General features: G+C 46.2%; 1 protein-coding gene across 1 annotated transcript in view; it reads left to right on the forward strand.

Moving 5' to 3' along the window:
* LOC126141634 (cytochrome P450 6a2-like) overlaps positions 1–17,353 on the forward strand; it is a 141,134-nt gene that overhangs the window by 78,475 nt on the left and 45,306 nt on the right. The window contains exon 4 of the mRNA XM_049915272.1: positions 10,043–10,273. Within this exon, the coding sequence (XP_049771229.1) occupies positions 10,043–10,273 (231 nt within the window). The remainder of the gene's footprint in view (positions 1–10,042; positions 10,274–17,353) is intronic.

Raw genomic sequence — 17,353 nt, forward strand, 5'->3', positions numbered from 1 at the left:
TCGTCAAAAGCAAGTGTGCTACAGCTGTTTAGCGGATGCTTAGAAGCAAGTACTGTAAGAAGCCACCAACAAGGAAGGCCATTTACCACTGGCACAACAAATTCGTTATGGCGGGTTGCTTGTGCCCGGCAAAGAGAAGTGGACGTCCCAGTGTTGTGAGTGAAGTGAATGTGGAGCGCGTACGAGAGACATTCGTAAGCAGTCCAGAGAAATCAGTCGGTCTCCCGTGAACTCGAAATGGGTCCAATGACAGTGCGGAAAGTCCTGCGACAGAAGTTGTCTATGAAACCATTCAAATTAAAGCTAGTGCAGAAGCTCAATGACGATGACAAAGACAAGCGTTTTGAGTTTTGTTCGCTGTTGCAACAATTGAATGAGGATGGGGATAGCATTGTTTATAGCTTAATTTTTAGCTACGAAGCTACTTTTCACACTAATGGGAAAGTGAACAGACATAATTGTTGAAGCTGGGGTACAAAGCATCCACACGCATGCATTGAATTTGAGCGTGATTCACCAAAGGTAAATACTTTCTATGCCTTGTCACGTGGAAAACTGCACAGGCCACTCTTCTTTTCCGAGAGCTCTGTCACTGGATATTCTTACTTGGACATGTTGCAGCAATGGCTGATGCCTCAAACGCAGTCGGACTCTCCCTTCATCTTTCTGCAGGATGGGGCTCCACCCCATTTTCATAGCGAAGTTCGTGGGTACCTAAACACGGAGCTGCCGCATTGATGGCTCGGACTTGCTACAGAAGGGGACAGCTGTTCCATGAAATGGCCTCCCCAGTTACCAGATCTCACTCCAATGTGACTTTTTTCTGTGGGGACACATTAAAGATCTGGTGTATGTACGGCCCCCACCACGGGATGTAGCAGTGCTCCGGGAGAGAATACGGCAAGCGATTGCCACAGTCGACGATACCATACTGCGACGTGTATAGGTAGATCTCGATTACCGTATTGACGTCTTCTGGGTGACTCATGGATTGCATATCGAATGTTTGTAAAAAAAAAAAAAGACTTTCAGAGTTTCTCTTCAAACTGCAGTACGTATGGCATCTGTACAATGTTCAGTTCTTGTGCAATCAATGATTGAAACTGTTCCCAGGCTTAATCTACATTCTCTACCAACATCAGTGACCTTGCAGGCACAAATGAGCTACTGGTCGGTACCAACTCTCCAGAGTTAGTACAAGAAATGTGTTCCCTCTCTCCAGCTACTACAACAGCTTCCATGGATCCTTCCTAGCATCTTACACTAACGCGACAAAAGTCATAGGTTAGCGACATGCACATGTAGAAGTTGCGGTAGTGCCGCGTACACAGGGTACAGAACGGCAGTGTATTGGCGGAGTTGCCATTTATTCTCAGGTGACTGATGTCAAAAGGCTGTAAACGTGATAATGGACGCACGACTCGAATGAAAGACGTTGAATGCCGAATGAGAACTGGAGTTAGACGCATAATACATTTCGTTACTGTAATCGTTAGGGAAGTCAGTATTCCCAGGTCCACAGTGTCAACAGTATGTGAAGATTACCACATTTCAGGAATCCGTATCATAACGGACAACGCCGTGGCCTGACGGCCTCTACTTACCGACCGAGAGCAGCGGCGTTTGCGCAGACTTGTCAGTGCTAACAGACAAGCAACACCACACAGAATAACCGTATAAATCAGTGTGAGACGTAGGACAAACGTATCCGTTAGGAAAGTGAGGCAAAATTTGGTGTGAATGTGCTATGGCAGCAAATGACCGATGCGAGCGTCGTTGCTGACAGCACGACCTTGCGTGCAGCTAATCTCTTGGGATCGTGGCCATATTGTTTGGACGGTAGACGACTGTGACCTGTTCAGATGAGTTTCGATTTAAATTGGTAAGAGGTGATGGTAGGGATCGAGTGTGGTGCAGACCCCACGAAGATATGGACCTAGGTTATGATAGAGGCACTGTGCAAGTAGGTGGGGGCTCCATAATGGCTTGGGCTGCGTTTACATGGAATGGACTGAGTCCTTTGGTCCAACAGAACCGATCGTTGACTGGAAATAGTTATGTTCGGCTAATTGGAGACCATTTTCAGCCATTCATGGCTGTCATTCATGTTCCCAAATAACGACGTCGTGTCAGCGGGCCACATTTGTTTGTGATCTAAAGTTTTCCCGGCGTAACTCCAATTTGAACAGTTCTCGGGTATCCGACCGGCTAGCGTCGTAACTTCTCCACAATATTTCGGCAGACGTACACGCTGGCATCTTCAGGTGGTTCCTGACGAATGCTGTGCTGTTCCTCTCGGCGCCCTATATACACTAGCCCTTACGCCCTCTCCAGCGTTCCTCTTCTGGTGTCTTCGGTGCGGCCGGCGCGGCGTCTACTGGAGCTGGTGGGGGAAGTGGAATGGTGTAATTCGGTATGGCGCTTGTGTTCGCGGCACCTCTCTTCTACAGTGTGGACTGCCTCCCCAATGTGTAATTTTCCCCACTGACAGGGAATTTGATAAACGCCTGGTTTTCGAAGGCCTAGGTCATCTTTCGCTGAGCCCAGTACAAAGTCAAGGTTTTTGCAGGGGGTCGCAATACCCATTTCACATTGTGTTTCCCCAGGATTCTACCGATTTTCCTTGAGGTGTTTCCGACAAATGGAATGAACGCCGATGACTTGTGTTCTTCTGTATCTTCTTCTTGTTCTCTTGGCGCAGTCTGTCTGAGTGCGTGTCTTATTTGCTTCTCGTCGTACCCATTTTTCCCAAATGTTGTCTCGAGGGGCTGCAGTTCTTCTGGAGGGCTCTTCCGATCGCAGATCGATCGTGCCCTGTGAACAAGTGTGCGCGAAACGCCTTCACGCTGGGAGTTGTGGTGGCAACTGAAGGCATTTAGGTAAAAAGCGGTGTGCGTAGGTTTTCTGTATACACTGTGTCCCAGTCGGAAACACCTCAAGAAAAATCGGTGGAATCCTGGGGAAACACAAAGCGAAATGTGTATTCCGACCGCCTGAGAAAAACCTTGACTGTACTGGGTTCAGTGAAAGATGTCCTAGGCCTTCGAAAACCAGGCGTTTATCAAATTCCCTGTCAGTGCGGAAAATCATATTGTGGAGACAGTCCGCACTGTAGAAGAGAGGTGCCGCGAACACAAGTGCCATACCGTATTACGCCATTCCAGTAAATCAGCCCTGACCATTGTATAAAGACTGGCCATACTATGGACTAACAAAAACACTCTGTCAAACCTCCTACTTCTGGGACTGCGTTACTAAAGAGGCGATCGAAATCCGACTAAAGGACGATCTAATTAATAAAGACAGCGGCCTTCAACTTAATCAGGCTTACAACCACGCACTCAGCCTGGAGAGAAAGATGCGGTCCCATAGAACGAGGACCGCCCCCGACGGCGGTAGCAGGGAGACTGTAGAGCCCAGTTCAGACCCAGGCGCCGCTTCCCCCACCCCCTCCAGTAGCCGCCGCACCGGCCGCACCGAAGACACCAGGAGAGAAACGGTGGAGGGGGTAACGGCTAGTATATATAGGGCGCCGAGAGAAACACCACAGCATTCGTCAGGAACCACGTGAAGATGGCAGCGTGTACGTCTGCCGAAACATTGTGGAGAAATTACGACGCTACCTGGTCGGATACCCGAGAACTGTTCAAACATTGTGGATAATTCGAGTGAATGATGTGGCCTCCCAAATAGAAATGAATCCCATAGAACAAATAAGGGGAACAATCGAGAGGTCAGTTCGAGCAGAAAATCCTGCACCGGGAACACTTTCGCAGTTAAGGTCGGCTATACACACATCATGGCTCAATATTTCTGCAGGGTCTTCCAACGACTTGTTGAGTCCATGGGAGGTCGAGATGCTGCACTACGCCAGACGAAACGAGGTCCGACGTGGTATTAGGAGGTATCACACGAGGTTTGTCACCTCATTGCACTGTGCACCAAGAGTAACAACGTCCCGTCAGTCCCAAAAAGAGTAAGGAGAATAGTGCTCTCCTTTCTGTGCGTACTACATTTCTTCTTCATCCTATTTGGTTTAGGTCTGACATACTTCAGTAATATATTATAGTCTGTCGCACGAGTGTTTAGTAAGATACTTATTGGTTTCTTCCAGTATCTTACCAATGAACTGAAGACTACGCTCTCCCCCCTCCCCCATCACCGCTTTACCTATAGCTGAACATTTACATTACGTTTCTAAATGTTCGTACATAAATCCCCTGTTCTGTCCACGTCACACCAACGAAGAGCTTGGGCTGTACTGTAGATACATTCAGTTCTAGAAATACGTTTAACCTTCAGTTACAGTGACACTCAGAAGGCTTTCTAGTGTGACTCTATTCACAAGCTAGACCACAGCAGTCGTAGCTCAAAATAATACCGGTTCTAGATAAAAAAAAAGAAAATCCCATTGGAAAGCTGATATATAGCTATCTCCATCGGGATAGTTCCTCTCATGCTGAGCTAATATTTATGTTAAAGTTCGATTTTACAGTGGAAATTTCACCAAGTGCTTCCTTCTCATCTTTGCTTATATTACCTGTGTACAACCTGGTCCTTTTAAGTTTCAACATGTTCCCACACCAGAATTCAGGTATACACTTGTTTCGCCTCTTCCCACCTACATGCAAATTTAAATAAACGCGTTTACCGCACATTCCCACCTTATGACACCGTCATGAAAACTTATAATAGAGTTCGCGGAAATTTTGCGGTGCTATGTCTTGTAAATGATCCTATAAGATACAAAATTTAAAAAAAAAGGTATTCTCCTCAATAGATCAGGAGATAAGTCACATATGGTTTTCCTATGACATTTCACAAAATAATTTAAATTGCCGTTTTACCTGTTTGTTAATTTGAAATATAAAATTTAGACACAATATTTTCTGCTAATCTCGCAATTAATTAAGAGATTTGCCTCTCTTTCGATGGATACATCCGACATATGCAGGCTCAGGGTCTGCATTATTGGCCGCTGGTAACAAAAACTAGTCTACAAATGTTCATTTCAAAGTCATTCTAGACCAACAGATTTCAAACAAGAAGTATTGTTAATTTGTGTGTAGACTCTTACAGTCAGTGGCAAATGAAATAAAATCCAGTGGCCATTAGGTAGCATCACTAAAATTATTATTAAAACCGACATTTCGAACGTCTTCTTCAGCTATCTGTGCTGCCATTTCTGGTAATGGTTTTTCCAGTACACCTACGTATTTATCTTCCCACGCGATAACCAACGTTACTACAGGGAGTTTAGAAACTCGACGGCAAAGCTTCGTGAATGCTTTCCTCACACAACAAGAAGATTCGAGCATTTTACTGTTACGCATTGCACGCTGACAAGTGCCTTTTGCCGGAGGAAAATATGCGAGGCCTGTAACAAGTATTACACAAGTAAACAAACCCTTAATCAATGTTATGTGGCCCTGAAGAGCCTTCAGCTAGTACAGACGAAGTACAGTGACACCCGTATAACAAGTAGCTGCCTTGACATCCGTTGTTAGTAATTCTGGTGGACAGTCTGCTCTGGAGTGACACATAAATACGAGGATCATTAAATGTATCCGTAGGCGTCAGCAAAGGTGTGTATGGTGTTGTTTGTAATTGCCTGTGCCCTTGGTTTGTAGTCTAGAAACGTACACGAACCAAGATCTTGCGACAATACCTTAGATGTATTGTTTGGTGGATGGCAGTGCACTTGTGCTAGGAACGCTGCTCAGTGAGCAGTTTACAGGACCGAAAGACATTTGAAGGAATTCATTGCCGCCTCTCTGAATACAGGAGTTACACAAGCCCACCAGGACGTTAAACACCAGATGATGAGGAAGTTCTACTCAGCGCTGTGGAAGAAATAACTGGAATCAGCACAAGGTGATTAGGTTTGCAGAGGAATGCGCCGCACGTGAAGATCTGGAGACATTTGTGTGAAAACGTGCTGCATCCATACAATCTGCAGCTGGTACAAGCCTCTGTCTCCTGTGGATTATCCTCCAAGAGTAACGTTCTGCCAGTGGTTCCTGGCAAAGTGTTATGTCGCCCAACTTTGCAACTGTTGTTTTATCCATTCACGAGGACGGAATCGATAGTTTGCATAAGCATCACGTTTGGGCGGATACAAATCGCCGTGCATCCAATCGTCTCAGCAGCAGAGATTCTCCATTAACATCTGGGCATCCATTGTTGGCGAATGCTTGTTGGGACCGTACATCGTGCCAGGGAGACTTACTGGACAGAACTACACAGATTTATTGCGTACTGCATTGTCTGAGTAGTGCATCCTGTCGACAATTGTACCTCAAGCACGATAGTGCTCTTGCACTTTTCAGTCTACCTCAAGGCACCTAAATGCTCCTTTTCGTTGAGCTTTGGGTAGGTGCGTGTGGATCGATTCCTTGGTCATCCCATTCGCGCGATTTAAACACCTGGACTTCCACCTATTGGGACACGCAAAATCTCTCATTGTGTTAGACTGCTGTTGTGGATGATGCTGCTCTCATTCACACATTCCGGCAGCCCCTGAGACAATACGGACTACACCAGGCATTTTTCCTGATGCGCGGAATTCAGTAACCTGTATTCAGGAACGAGGGGTCACTTTCAACATTTCCTCTGATACGTAATCAGAGTGTATCAGCGCAGTTGGTAGGAACTAAAGGTTGAACAACTCTTTAAGATGCATTTTCGGATCCATGTTGATGTAGCCTCTTTTTTTCTTGTTACGAAGGCTATTCGGAAAGTGAGGTCCGATAGATCGCGAAAGGCACACCGCAAAAAAAGTTTTATTTCAAGAGTTTTTGACACCTTCCAACTTCTTCTTTACATAGTCGCCACTGCGACTTAAACATTTGTCGTATTCAATGAACTGTGGACAAAGCCCGACCAACAGGCGTTACATGCATTGACCACAAATGATAGTGCATTGAGAATGCCTAGTTTCTAGCTGAAATCTAGATCTGCCAATAAAAAATTCCAAAGAATGACCCATAGCTGAAATCTATTATTTACAAAAAGTTTGTCGTAGCGTTGTACCAACTCTCCAATACCCTCGTCATAGAAGGCCGCCGCCTGTGCTTCCCGCAATTTCCGCACGTGCAGTTTGTCGTCTGCGCCGAGATGTTTTCTTCGTAGTCAAAAATTGGTTCAAATGGCTCTGAGAACTATGGGACTCAACATCTTAGGTCATAAGTCCCCTAGAACTTAGAACTACTTAAACCTAACTAACCTAAGGACATCACACACACCCATGCCCGAGGCAGGGTTCGAACCTGCGACCGTAGCAGTCCCGCGGTTCCGGACTGCAGCGCCAGAACCGGTAGACCACCGCGGCCGGCTCTTCGTAGTCAGTGGTTTATGGGAGCCAAGTCTAAGATATATGGTAGCTGATGAAACAGTTTACATCGAAAACGCCGCACTGGCGTTCACGGTGTCCCTACAGTGTACAGCCGAGAACTGTCATGAAGCAGCAAATTTATGACAGGTACGTTATGTATGGTTGCATGAAATCAGGCGAAAACTCGCAGTACACATATACTTTGCGGATACATTATTGTTCTACTCATCTCTACATTCTCAGTGTGTGGTCAGGAAAGAGTGCCGGCCGCAGTGGCCGAGCGGTTCTAGGCGCTACAGTCCGGAACCGCGCGACCGCTACGGTCGCAGGTTCGAATCCTGCCTCGGGTATGTATGTGTGTGATGTCCTTACGTTAGTTAGGTTTAAGTAGTTCTAGTTCTAAGTTGTAGGGGACTGATGACCTCAGAAGTTAAGTCCCATAATGCTCAGAGCCATTTCAACCATTTTCAGGAAAGAGCGAAGTGAGACGATCGACAGGCATACTACATCTTCATCTACATGGATTATCTACAAATCACATTTAAGTGCCTGGCAGAGGGTTCATCGAACCACCTGCACAATTCTGTATTATTCTAATCTCGTATAGCGTGCGGAAAGAACGAACAACTATATCTTTCAGTACGAACTCTGATTTCCCTTATTGTATCATGGTTATCGTTTCTTCCTATGTAGGCCGGTGTCAACAACGAATTTTCTAATTCCGAGAAGAAAGTTGGGGGTTGGAATTTCGTGAGAAGATTCCTCCGCAACGAGAAACGCCTTTGGTTTGATGATGTCTATCCGAATGACTGTATCACTTCTCCTCTATTTCGCGGTAATAGAGAACGTGCTGCCCTTCTTTGAACTTTTTCAATGTGCTCCGTCATTCGCAACTGGTAAGGATCCCACACCGCACAGCAGTATTCTAAAAGAGGACGGACAAGCGTAGTGTAGACATATTAGAGATACTGCCCAACACAACTATGTAAATAAAGCTTCTTCGGTTTTTTACTGTCGTTTCCATTTCGCGATCTCTCGGAATTTAGTTTCCGAATACCCCACTTATACTCTACTGGACATTAAAATTGCTACACCAACAAGGAATGCAGTTGATAAGCGGGTATTCATCGGAAAAAATATTATACTAGAACTGACATGTGATTTCATTTTCACGCAATTTCGGTGCATAGATACAGACAAATCAGTACCCAGAACAACCACCTCTGCCCTGATACGCCTGGGCATCGAGTCAAACGGGGCTTGGATAGCGTGTACAGGTACAGCTGCCCATACAGCTTCAACACGATACCACAGTTCATCAAGAGTAGTGACTGGCGTATTGTGACGAGACAGTTGCTAGGCCACCATTGACCAGACGTTTTCAATTGGTGAGAGATCTGGAGAATGTCCTGGCCAGGGCAGCAGTCGAACATTCTCTGTATCCAGAAAGGCCCGTACTGTACCTGCAACATGCGGTCGTGCATTACCCTGCTGAAATGAAGTGTTTCGCAGGGGTTGAATGAAGTGTAGAGCCACAGGTCGTAACACATCTGAAATGTAACGTCCACTGTTCAAAGCGCCGTCAATGCGAACAAGAGGTGACCGAGACGTGGAACCAATGGCACCTCATACCATCACGCCGGGTGATACGCCAGTATGGCGATGGCGAATACACGCTTCCAATGTGCGTTCACCGCGATGTCGCCAAACACGAATGCGACCATCATGATGCAGTTAACAGAACCTGGATTCATCCGAAAAAATGTCGTTATGCCATTCGTGCACCCAGGTTCGCCGTTGAGTACACCATCGCAGGCGCTCCTGTCTGTGATGCAACGTCAAGGGCAACCGCAGCCACGGTCTCCGAGCTGATAGTCCATGCTGCTGCAAACGTCGTCGAACTGTTCGTGCAGATGGTTGTTGTCTTGCAAACGTCCCCATCTGTTGACTCAGGGATCGAGACGTGGCTGCACGATCCGTTAGAGCCATGCAGATAAGATGCCTGTCATGTCGACTGCTAGTAATACGAGGCCTTTGGGATCCAGTACGGCGTACCGTACTACCCTCCTGAAGCCACCGATTCCATATTCTGCTAACAGTCATTGGATCTCGACCAACGCGAGCAGCAATGTCGCGATACGATAAACCGCAATCGGGATAGGCTACAGTCCGACCTTTGTCAAAGTCGGAAACGGGATGGTACGCATTTCGCCTCCTTACACGAGGCATCACAACAACGTTTCACCAGGCAACGCCGGTCAACTGCTGGTTGAGTATGAGAAATCGGTTGGAAACTTTCCTCGTGTCAGCACGTTGTAGGTGTCGCCACCGGCGCCAACCTTGTGTGAATGCTCTGAAAAGCTAATCATTTACATATTACGGCATCTTCTTCCTGTCGGTTAAATTTCGCGTGTGTAGCACGTCATCTATGTGGTGTAGCAATTTTGTTGACCAGTAGTTTAGGTGGAGTCCATCCCTGAAGTTTTACCGTAGAGTTTCCAAACATCCTGGCCAATGGAACGTCGTGGCACAACTCAGAATCATCCTGGCATGTAGGCAGTTTGCACCGGAGGACCAGCACCTTTTTGGACCTGAAAAGGACCGCTGCAAATGCGGTCGAAACGTCGGTTTTAATAGTTTCAAAGAACCTTGCAGGAGGCTGTTATTGAGGTTTGGCATGCTGCTGATGTATTGTACCGCGTGCCGCAGTACCCGACGCGACTGTGGACGAGGCGCTGGCCTACAAGCTGTTCGGGCTGTTCCTGGTGGGCTTCGAGATGACGTCGTCGGTGCTGAGCTTCTGCGCGTTCGAGCTGGCCGCCGACCAGGCGGTGCAGACGCGGGCGCGCCTCGAGGTGGACGCGGCGCTGCGCCGGCACTCGGGGCGCCTCACCTACGACGCCCTGCAGCGCACGCCCTACCTGGACGCCGTCATTACCGGTCAGTGCGGTCTCCGCTGCTGCGCGCCCTTTTATTTCCCTCTAAGTTGTGTTGTTTTTGGGGAAGAGACCAAACAGCGAGGTCATCGGTCTCATCGGATTAGGGAAGGACGGGGAGTGAAGTCGGCCGTGCCCTTTCAAAGGAACCATCCCAGCATTTGCCTGGAGCGATGTAGGGAAATCACGGAAAACCTAAATCAGGATGGCCGGACGCGGGGTTGAACCGTCGTCCAGTGTGCTACCACTGCGCCACCTCGCTCGGTCCCCCTCCTCTAAGTCGTTAGTCCTCTAACTTGATGGACATCATCTCTCCGCCAGTGTCTGCTATAAGTTTTTATTACACTACTCCAATTTCGGACTTAAAACTTATAACAGTCGCTGGCTCCTTAAAGATATTTTTTATGACTGTTAATCCCAGCTACACAAGTTTAGTCCTCTAACTGGGTTGATGCGACCCGCGCAAATTTCTCTCCTGTGCCAACCTTCCCATCTCGGAGTAACTCCTGCACACAGTGTCCTCAATTATTTATTGCATGTATTCCAATATCTGTCATCGCCTACAGTTTTCATCTCTACAGCTTCCTCTAGGGACATGGCAGCATGTATTCCAATTACAATCATCGCCTACAGTTATCATCTCTCTCTTGTGACATGGCAGTTATTCTCTAATGTCTTAGCGCACGTCCTGTCATCCTGTACATTCTGCCTGACTTAGACAGAATTCAGACTACCGTCAACCAGTGCTTCTTGTTGGGTTCAGCACAATTTTGACTTTCGCCCGACAGAACAGTATCTCGTTCTGAAGTTATTGCACTGTGCCGTCACCTGGGTCGCATGGTTTACAGAGTGTACATTTTGGAAGCAGTGAAAGGGATCAGACTTGTACCCACAGACTGTAAAAATTATTTAATTGCAATGGTGTACATTCAGTGGCTCTGAGCACTATGCGACTTAACATCTATGGTCATCACTCCCCTAGAACTTAGAACTACTTAAACCTAACTAACCTAAAGGCATCACACAACACCCAGCCATCACGAGGCAGAGATAATCCCTGACCCCGCCGGGAATCGAACCCGGGAACCCGGGCGTGGGAAGCGAGAACGCTACCGCACGACCACGAGATGCGGGCTGTACATTCAGTCTCGTTGTCATTATCCACCTGTATATTGAAAAAGACTGTGCTTTAACACACGCCAACATGAAAATCTATGTCATTGTGGTATTTGAACGTTGACATTGTTTACTCCAACATTGTTGTTGTTGTGGTCTTCAGTCCTGAGACTGGTTTGATGCAGCTCTCCATGCTACTCTATCTTGTGCAAGCTGCTTCATCTCCCATTACCTACTGCAACCTACATCCTTCTGAATCTGCCTAGTGTATTCATCTCTTGGTCTCCCTCTACGATTTTTACCCTCCACGCTGCCCTCCAATACTAAATTGGTGATCCCTTGATGCCTCAGAACATGTCCTACCAACCGATCCCTTCTTCTGGTCAAGTTGTGCCACAAACTTCTCTTCTCCCCAATCCTACTCAATACTTCCTCATTAGTTATGTGATGTACCCATCTAATCTTCAGCATTCTTTTGTAGCACCACATTTCGAAAGCTTCTATTCTCTTCTTGTCCAAACTATTTATCGTCCATGTTTCACTTCCATACATGGCTACACTCCATACAAATACTTTCGGAAATGACTTCCTGACATTTAAATCTATACTCGATGTTAACAAATATCTCTTCTTCAGAAATGCTTTCCTTGCCATTGCCAGTCTATATTTTATATCCTCTCTACTTTGACCATCATCAGTTATTTTGCTCCCCAAATAGCAAAACTCCTTTACTACTTTAAGTGTCTCATTTCCTAATCTAATTCCCTCAGCATACCCGACTTCATTTGACCACATTCCATTATCCTCGTTTTGCTTTTGTTGATGTTCATCTTATATCCTCCTTTCAAGACACTGTCCATTCCGTTCAACTGCTCCTCCCATTCGTTTGCTGTCTCTGACAGAATTACAATGTCATCGGCGAACCTCAAAGTTTTAATTTATTCTCCATGGATTTTAATACCTACTCCGAATTTTTCTTTTGTTTCCTTCACTGCTTGCCCAATATACAGATTGAATAACATCGGGGAGAGGCTACAACCGTGTCTCACTCCCTTCCCAACCACTGCTTCCCTTTCATGTCCCTCGACTCTTATAACTGCCATATGGATTCTGTACAGATTGTAAATAGCCTTTCGCTCCCTGTATTTTACCCCTGTCTCCTTTAAAATTTGAAAGAGAGTATTCCAGTCAACATTGTCAAAAACTTTCTCCAAGTCTACAAATGCTAGAAATGTAGGTTTGCCTTTCCTAAATCTTTCTTCTAAGATAAGTCGTAAGGTCAGTATTGCCTCACGTGTTCCAACATTCCTATGGAATCCAAACTGATCTTCACCGAGGTCGGCTTCTCAGTTTTTCCATTTGTCTGTAAAGAATTAGCTTTAGTATATTGCAGCTGTGACTTATTAAACTGATAGTTCGGTAATTTTCACGTCTGTCAACACCTGCTTTCTTTGGGATTGGAATTATTACATTCTTCTTGACGTCTGAGGGTATTTCAACATGAAGCTAAATACATCATGACAAGGACATACGTTATTCATACCGTTACGGATGAAGATAGTGTTTATTGCATATACTGTTATCCATGTGAACATTCTGCCTTTTTAAGATGTCACCATCAGGTAACAGTATACCCGGCAGGGTAGCCGAGAGCGCAAACGCGCTGCTTCCTGGACTCGGGAAGGTGCGCCGGCCCCTGAGCGAACACGCCCGGCGGTTTGTCGACGAAGGCTGGTGTACCGGCTAGCCTGGATGTGGTTTTTAGGCGGTTTTCCACTTCCCGCTAGGTGAATACCGGGCTGGTCCCTCCGTTCCGCCTCAGTTACACAGCTCGCTGACATCTGAACACATTGACACACTTTCATGGATTCCACTGGACACAGACAGTTGGGGTACACTAATTTCGTCCTGGGGGGTACGGGGTGGCGGCAGGAATGGCATCTGGGCACCCCTTACACATTAAAATGCCACATTCGATTAACCATGGCCAACCCTGCGTAACCGCGTAGACAAGGAGCAAGCGACAGAATGGAATAGAATCATCACGATGTACTGTCTTTTAACGTTGACAAACTCTACCATTTAAAACGCTCAGCACACACTGAGATGACAGGAGTCAAGAAATAGCGATATGCACATTTACGGATGGCGGTATTATCACACGAGGTATGAAAAGACAGTGCATTGGCAGACCTGTCATTTGTACTCACATGGTTCTTGTGAAAATTCGTCCGACGTGATTATGACCACACGACAGGAATTAGTAGAAGCTTAACACTCCATGGTAGTTTTAAATGGATGCAATGGGACATTCTATATCGGAGCCGGCCACGGTGGTCTCGCAGTTCTAGGCGCGCAGTCCGGAACCGCGCGACTGCTACGGTCGCAGGTTCGAATCCTGCCTCGGGCATGGATGTGTGTGATGTCCTTAGGTTCGTTAGGCTTAAGTAGTTCTAAGTTCTAGGGGACTGATGACCACAGCTGTTAAGTCCCATAGTGCTCAGAGCCATTTGAACCATTCTATTTCGGAAATCGTTAGGGAATTCAATATTCCGAGCTTCGAGGTGTCGAGACTGTGCCGAGAACACCAAATTTCACGCATTTCCTCTCACCACGGACAACGCAGTGGTCGACGGCCTCCAATTAACGACTGAAAGCAGCGGCTTTTGTGTAGAGTTGTCAGTGTTAACAGAAAAACAAATCTCTCTGAAATAACACCAGAAATACAGGGTGATTCAAAAAGAATACCACAACTTTAAAAATGTGTATTTAATAAAAGAAACATAATATAACCTTCTGTTATACATCATTACAAAGAGTATTTCAAAAGGTTTCTTTTTCACTCAAAAACAAGTTCAGAGATGTTCAATATGGCCCTCCTCCAGACACTCGAGCAATATCAACCCGATACTCCAACTCGTTCCACACTCTCTGTAGCATATCAGGCGTAACAGTTTGGATAGCTGCTGTTATTTCTCGTTTCAAATGATCAATGGTGGCTGGGAGAGGTGGCCGAAACACCATATCCTTAACATACCCCATAAGAAAAAATCGCAGGGGGTAAGATCAGGGCTTCTTGGAGGCCAGTGATGAAGCGCTCTGTCATGGGCTGGCTGGCGGCCGATCCATCGCCTCGGGTAGTTGACGTTCAGTTGATTGTGGAATTTGCAGCTTTCTGCTAGCTCTGCGAGTCGATTTTCCTGGGCTGCGAACAAATGCTTGCTGGATGCGTGCTACATTTTCATCACTCGTTCTCGGCCGTCCAGAACTTTTCCCTTTGCACAAACACCCATTCTCTGTAAACTGTTTATACCAACGTTTAATACACCACCTATCAGGAGGTTTAACACCATACTTCGTTCGAAATGCACGCCGAACAACTGTCGTCGATTCACTTCTGCCGTACTCAATAATACAAAAAGCTTTCTGTTGAGCGGTCGCCATCTTAGCATCAACTGACGCTGACGCCTAGTCAACAGCGCCTCAAGCTAACAAATGTACAACTAAATGAAACTTTATAGCTCCCTTAATTCGCCGACAGATAGTGCTCAGCTCTGCCTTTTGTCACTGAAGAGTTTTAAATTCCTAAAGTTGTGATATTCTTTTTGAATCACCCTGCACTTAGGTTGGAACTTAAATAGTGGCAACATTGTTGTGGAGACACTATGCAATGGAATCTACTATTGCCGCTGACAGCACAAGTTGTTGACGTACATACCTTACCTCCGAGCAAATGGAGGCACCCGTCCAACGTCACCAGCGTGTGCACAGTAGACATGGGCAAAACTGTTCTTTTCAGAGATCGGATCAGGACTGTTCACTCCCTGAAATGAATTAGCTCTTTTTCATGACTCACCACTCATTTACAATAGAAAATAAATGGAAGGCACATTGCCCTTTAAACTTGGTTTATTCCAGTACTATACCTGTACTTTGATCTTATTTGATCCTGTTTTGAAGTGACACAGATAATGAGTAAGAATTTTGTATTGTTTATTGAAATTTCCACGATATGACAAAGTTTTTGATTATTGATTTATTTTGCACTATCGTGGTTTTTTGGGTGATCGGAAAATGTTGTAACTTGAGATTTACATTAACAATATATTTGGCTATAATATATTAAAATTTCATTAACCTCATACAAATACATCACATGCCATATATTTTTAAAGTGAACGTTTCCTTCCGAAGACGCCTAAAATCGCAAAATCCGTAGCAGAATAAGAAAAAATATATATAAATTTGACTGTAAGACGAAAGTGCTGCATATAGCCTTATGCAGAATAAAACAAGGAAAATGTTGGTGTATCACATTTTGCAATACGTTTATCGGTTCGCTCGTAATTAAAGCGTAAATTCGAGTGTCCATAATAAAAATCCTATAGTAAGAGGAGTCGTCAGGAACCTAATCTGATCAGTTTAAACAAATAAAAATAAAATAAAAATAAATGATGTACACACAACATAATAATGTAATATACATAGCGGTATTACTACGAAGAACAATATCCAGTAGAGACGAACTCCGATGCAGAAGCACTGAGTCGAGCAGGTCGAGCCGCGAGCTGGAATAGTGGGTGAGCTAAGATGGCAGAGACCAGAGTGACACCTGAGTTGCTTTGCTCAACGCTCTGGCTAGAGTCGAGAACGGTGGGGTTAGCGTTGAGCGGGCGAGTTCCGAGGGTGGGGGGAGTGGTGAACGGCCACCAGTCACCTGCTCCAAGACAAATCGTCCGTTCTCTTGCGAGCAGGTTGTTGCAAGTAGTTCCTATGTTCTCTGCTAGGAGGCTCTCTGTCCTGTTGCTCGCATAAACTGCCCAGAGGGCAGGACGTGCGACTGAAACGATCACCGACAGAGTGTGATGCTAAGTTAAGTTGCGCCAGACACTGCACGCGGCAGACGACGCACAGAGATGGCACGGCATATGTGAAACACAAAATCCAATGGGGCACTGCACATTGCAGGCAGCCAAGGTAGAAGCAGGGCAGAGGCCGGCGCTGGCTGTGTTGTGTGGCGTGCACTGTGCTCTCACCAGCAGAGGCGCCGCTGATATGCTCCATCTCTCTCTCTCTCTCTCTCTCTCTCTCTCTCTCTCTCTCTCTCTGCCGTGGGAAACGTTTGGAGCTACCATTCTTTTTTTCTGAATCACTGATTGTTCACTCCTTTGAAAGATTCAACTCTATGTATCAGTTCAGGAGCGGATCCCCCATCTCTAGCGCACAGTCGAGGGAAAAACAGTCACTTGTGAGCGACCGGTCTAACGTAACGGTGTTACTACGTTTTCGAAACAGGAACAGCGGAGTGGGATCAAGATTTAATGTGCCAGCGGTCGTACAGCACGACAGTGTCATCAAGGTCTTCAAGAGGCGTGTGGGGAATCGGCATTGCCGTACAGAACAGTGCCACGTTGGGTAAAAGCCTTCAACGAAGGTCGGCAAACTGTGGCAGACGTGCAGCGGGCAGGTCGTCCTAGCGGCTCTGAAGAAGAAGTGAGTGCTGTTGTCACGTTCGTGGAGAGTGATCGAGGCCATACGATTCGTGAGCTCGCCCACGTAACAGGATTAGCACATACGGCTGTGATTCGCATCCTCAAGGAACGCCTGGGCATGCGAAAAAAAGCATCAAGTTGGGTTCCGCATGACTTGACGGAAATGCAGAAATGGATGCGTTACGACCCTGCTCAGACGCACTAAGAGGGCTATGAGCGCGAAGGAGAGGCTTTCTTACGCCGTATCGTAACACTGGATGAGACATGAGCCACATCGTACGAGCTAAAACTAAAACGCCAATCCAACAAATGGCGTCATTATGGGTCGCAGCGAATGTCTAAAGTACGTCAGAGCCCCAGTATGGTGAAAGTTATGGTGATTCTCGTGTACGAAATAGTGTTACCCTAATGCATTACGTTCATCAACGGCAGACATTAAATGCACAGTATTATTGTTCGTTTATGGAGCTTTGCGA

Source organism: Schistocerca cancellata, unplaced genomic scaffold (assembly GCF_023864275.1).
Source record: "Schistocerca cancellata isolate TAMUIC-IGC-003103 unplaced genomic scaffold, iqSchCanc2.1 HiC_scaffold_732, whole genome shotgun sequence".
NCBI classification, from domain to species: domain Eukaryota; kingdom Metazoa; phylum Arthropoda; class Insecta; order Orthoptera; family Acrididae; genus Schistocerca; species Schistocerca cancellata.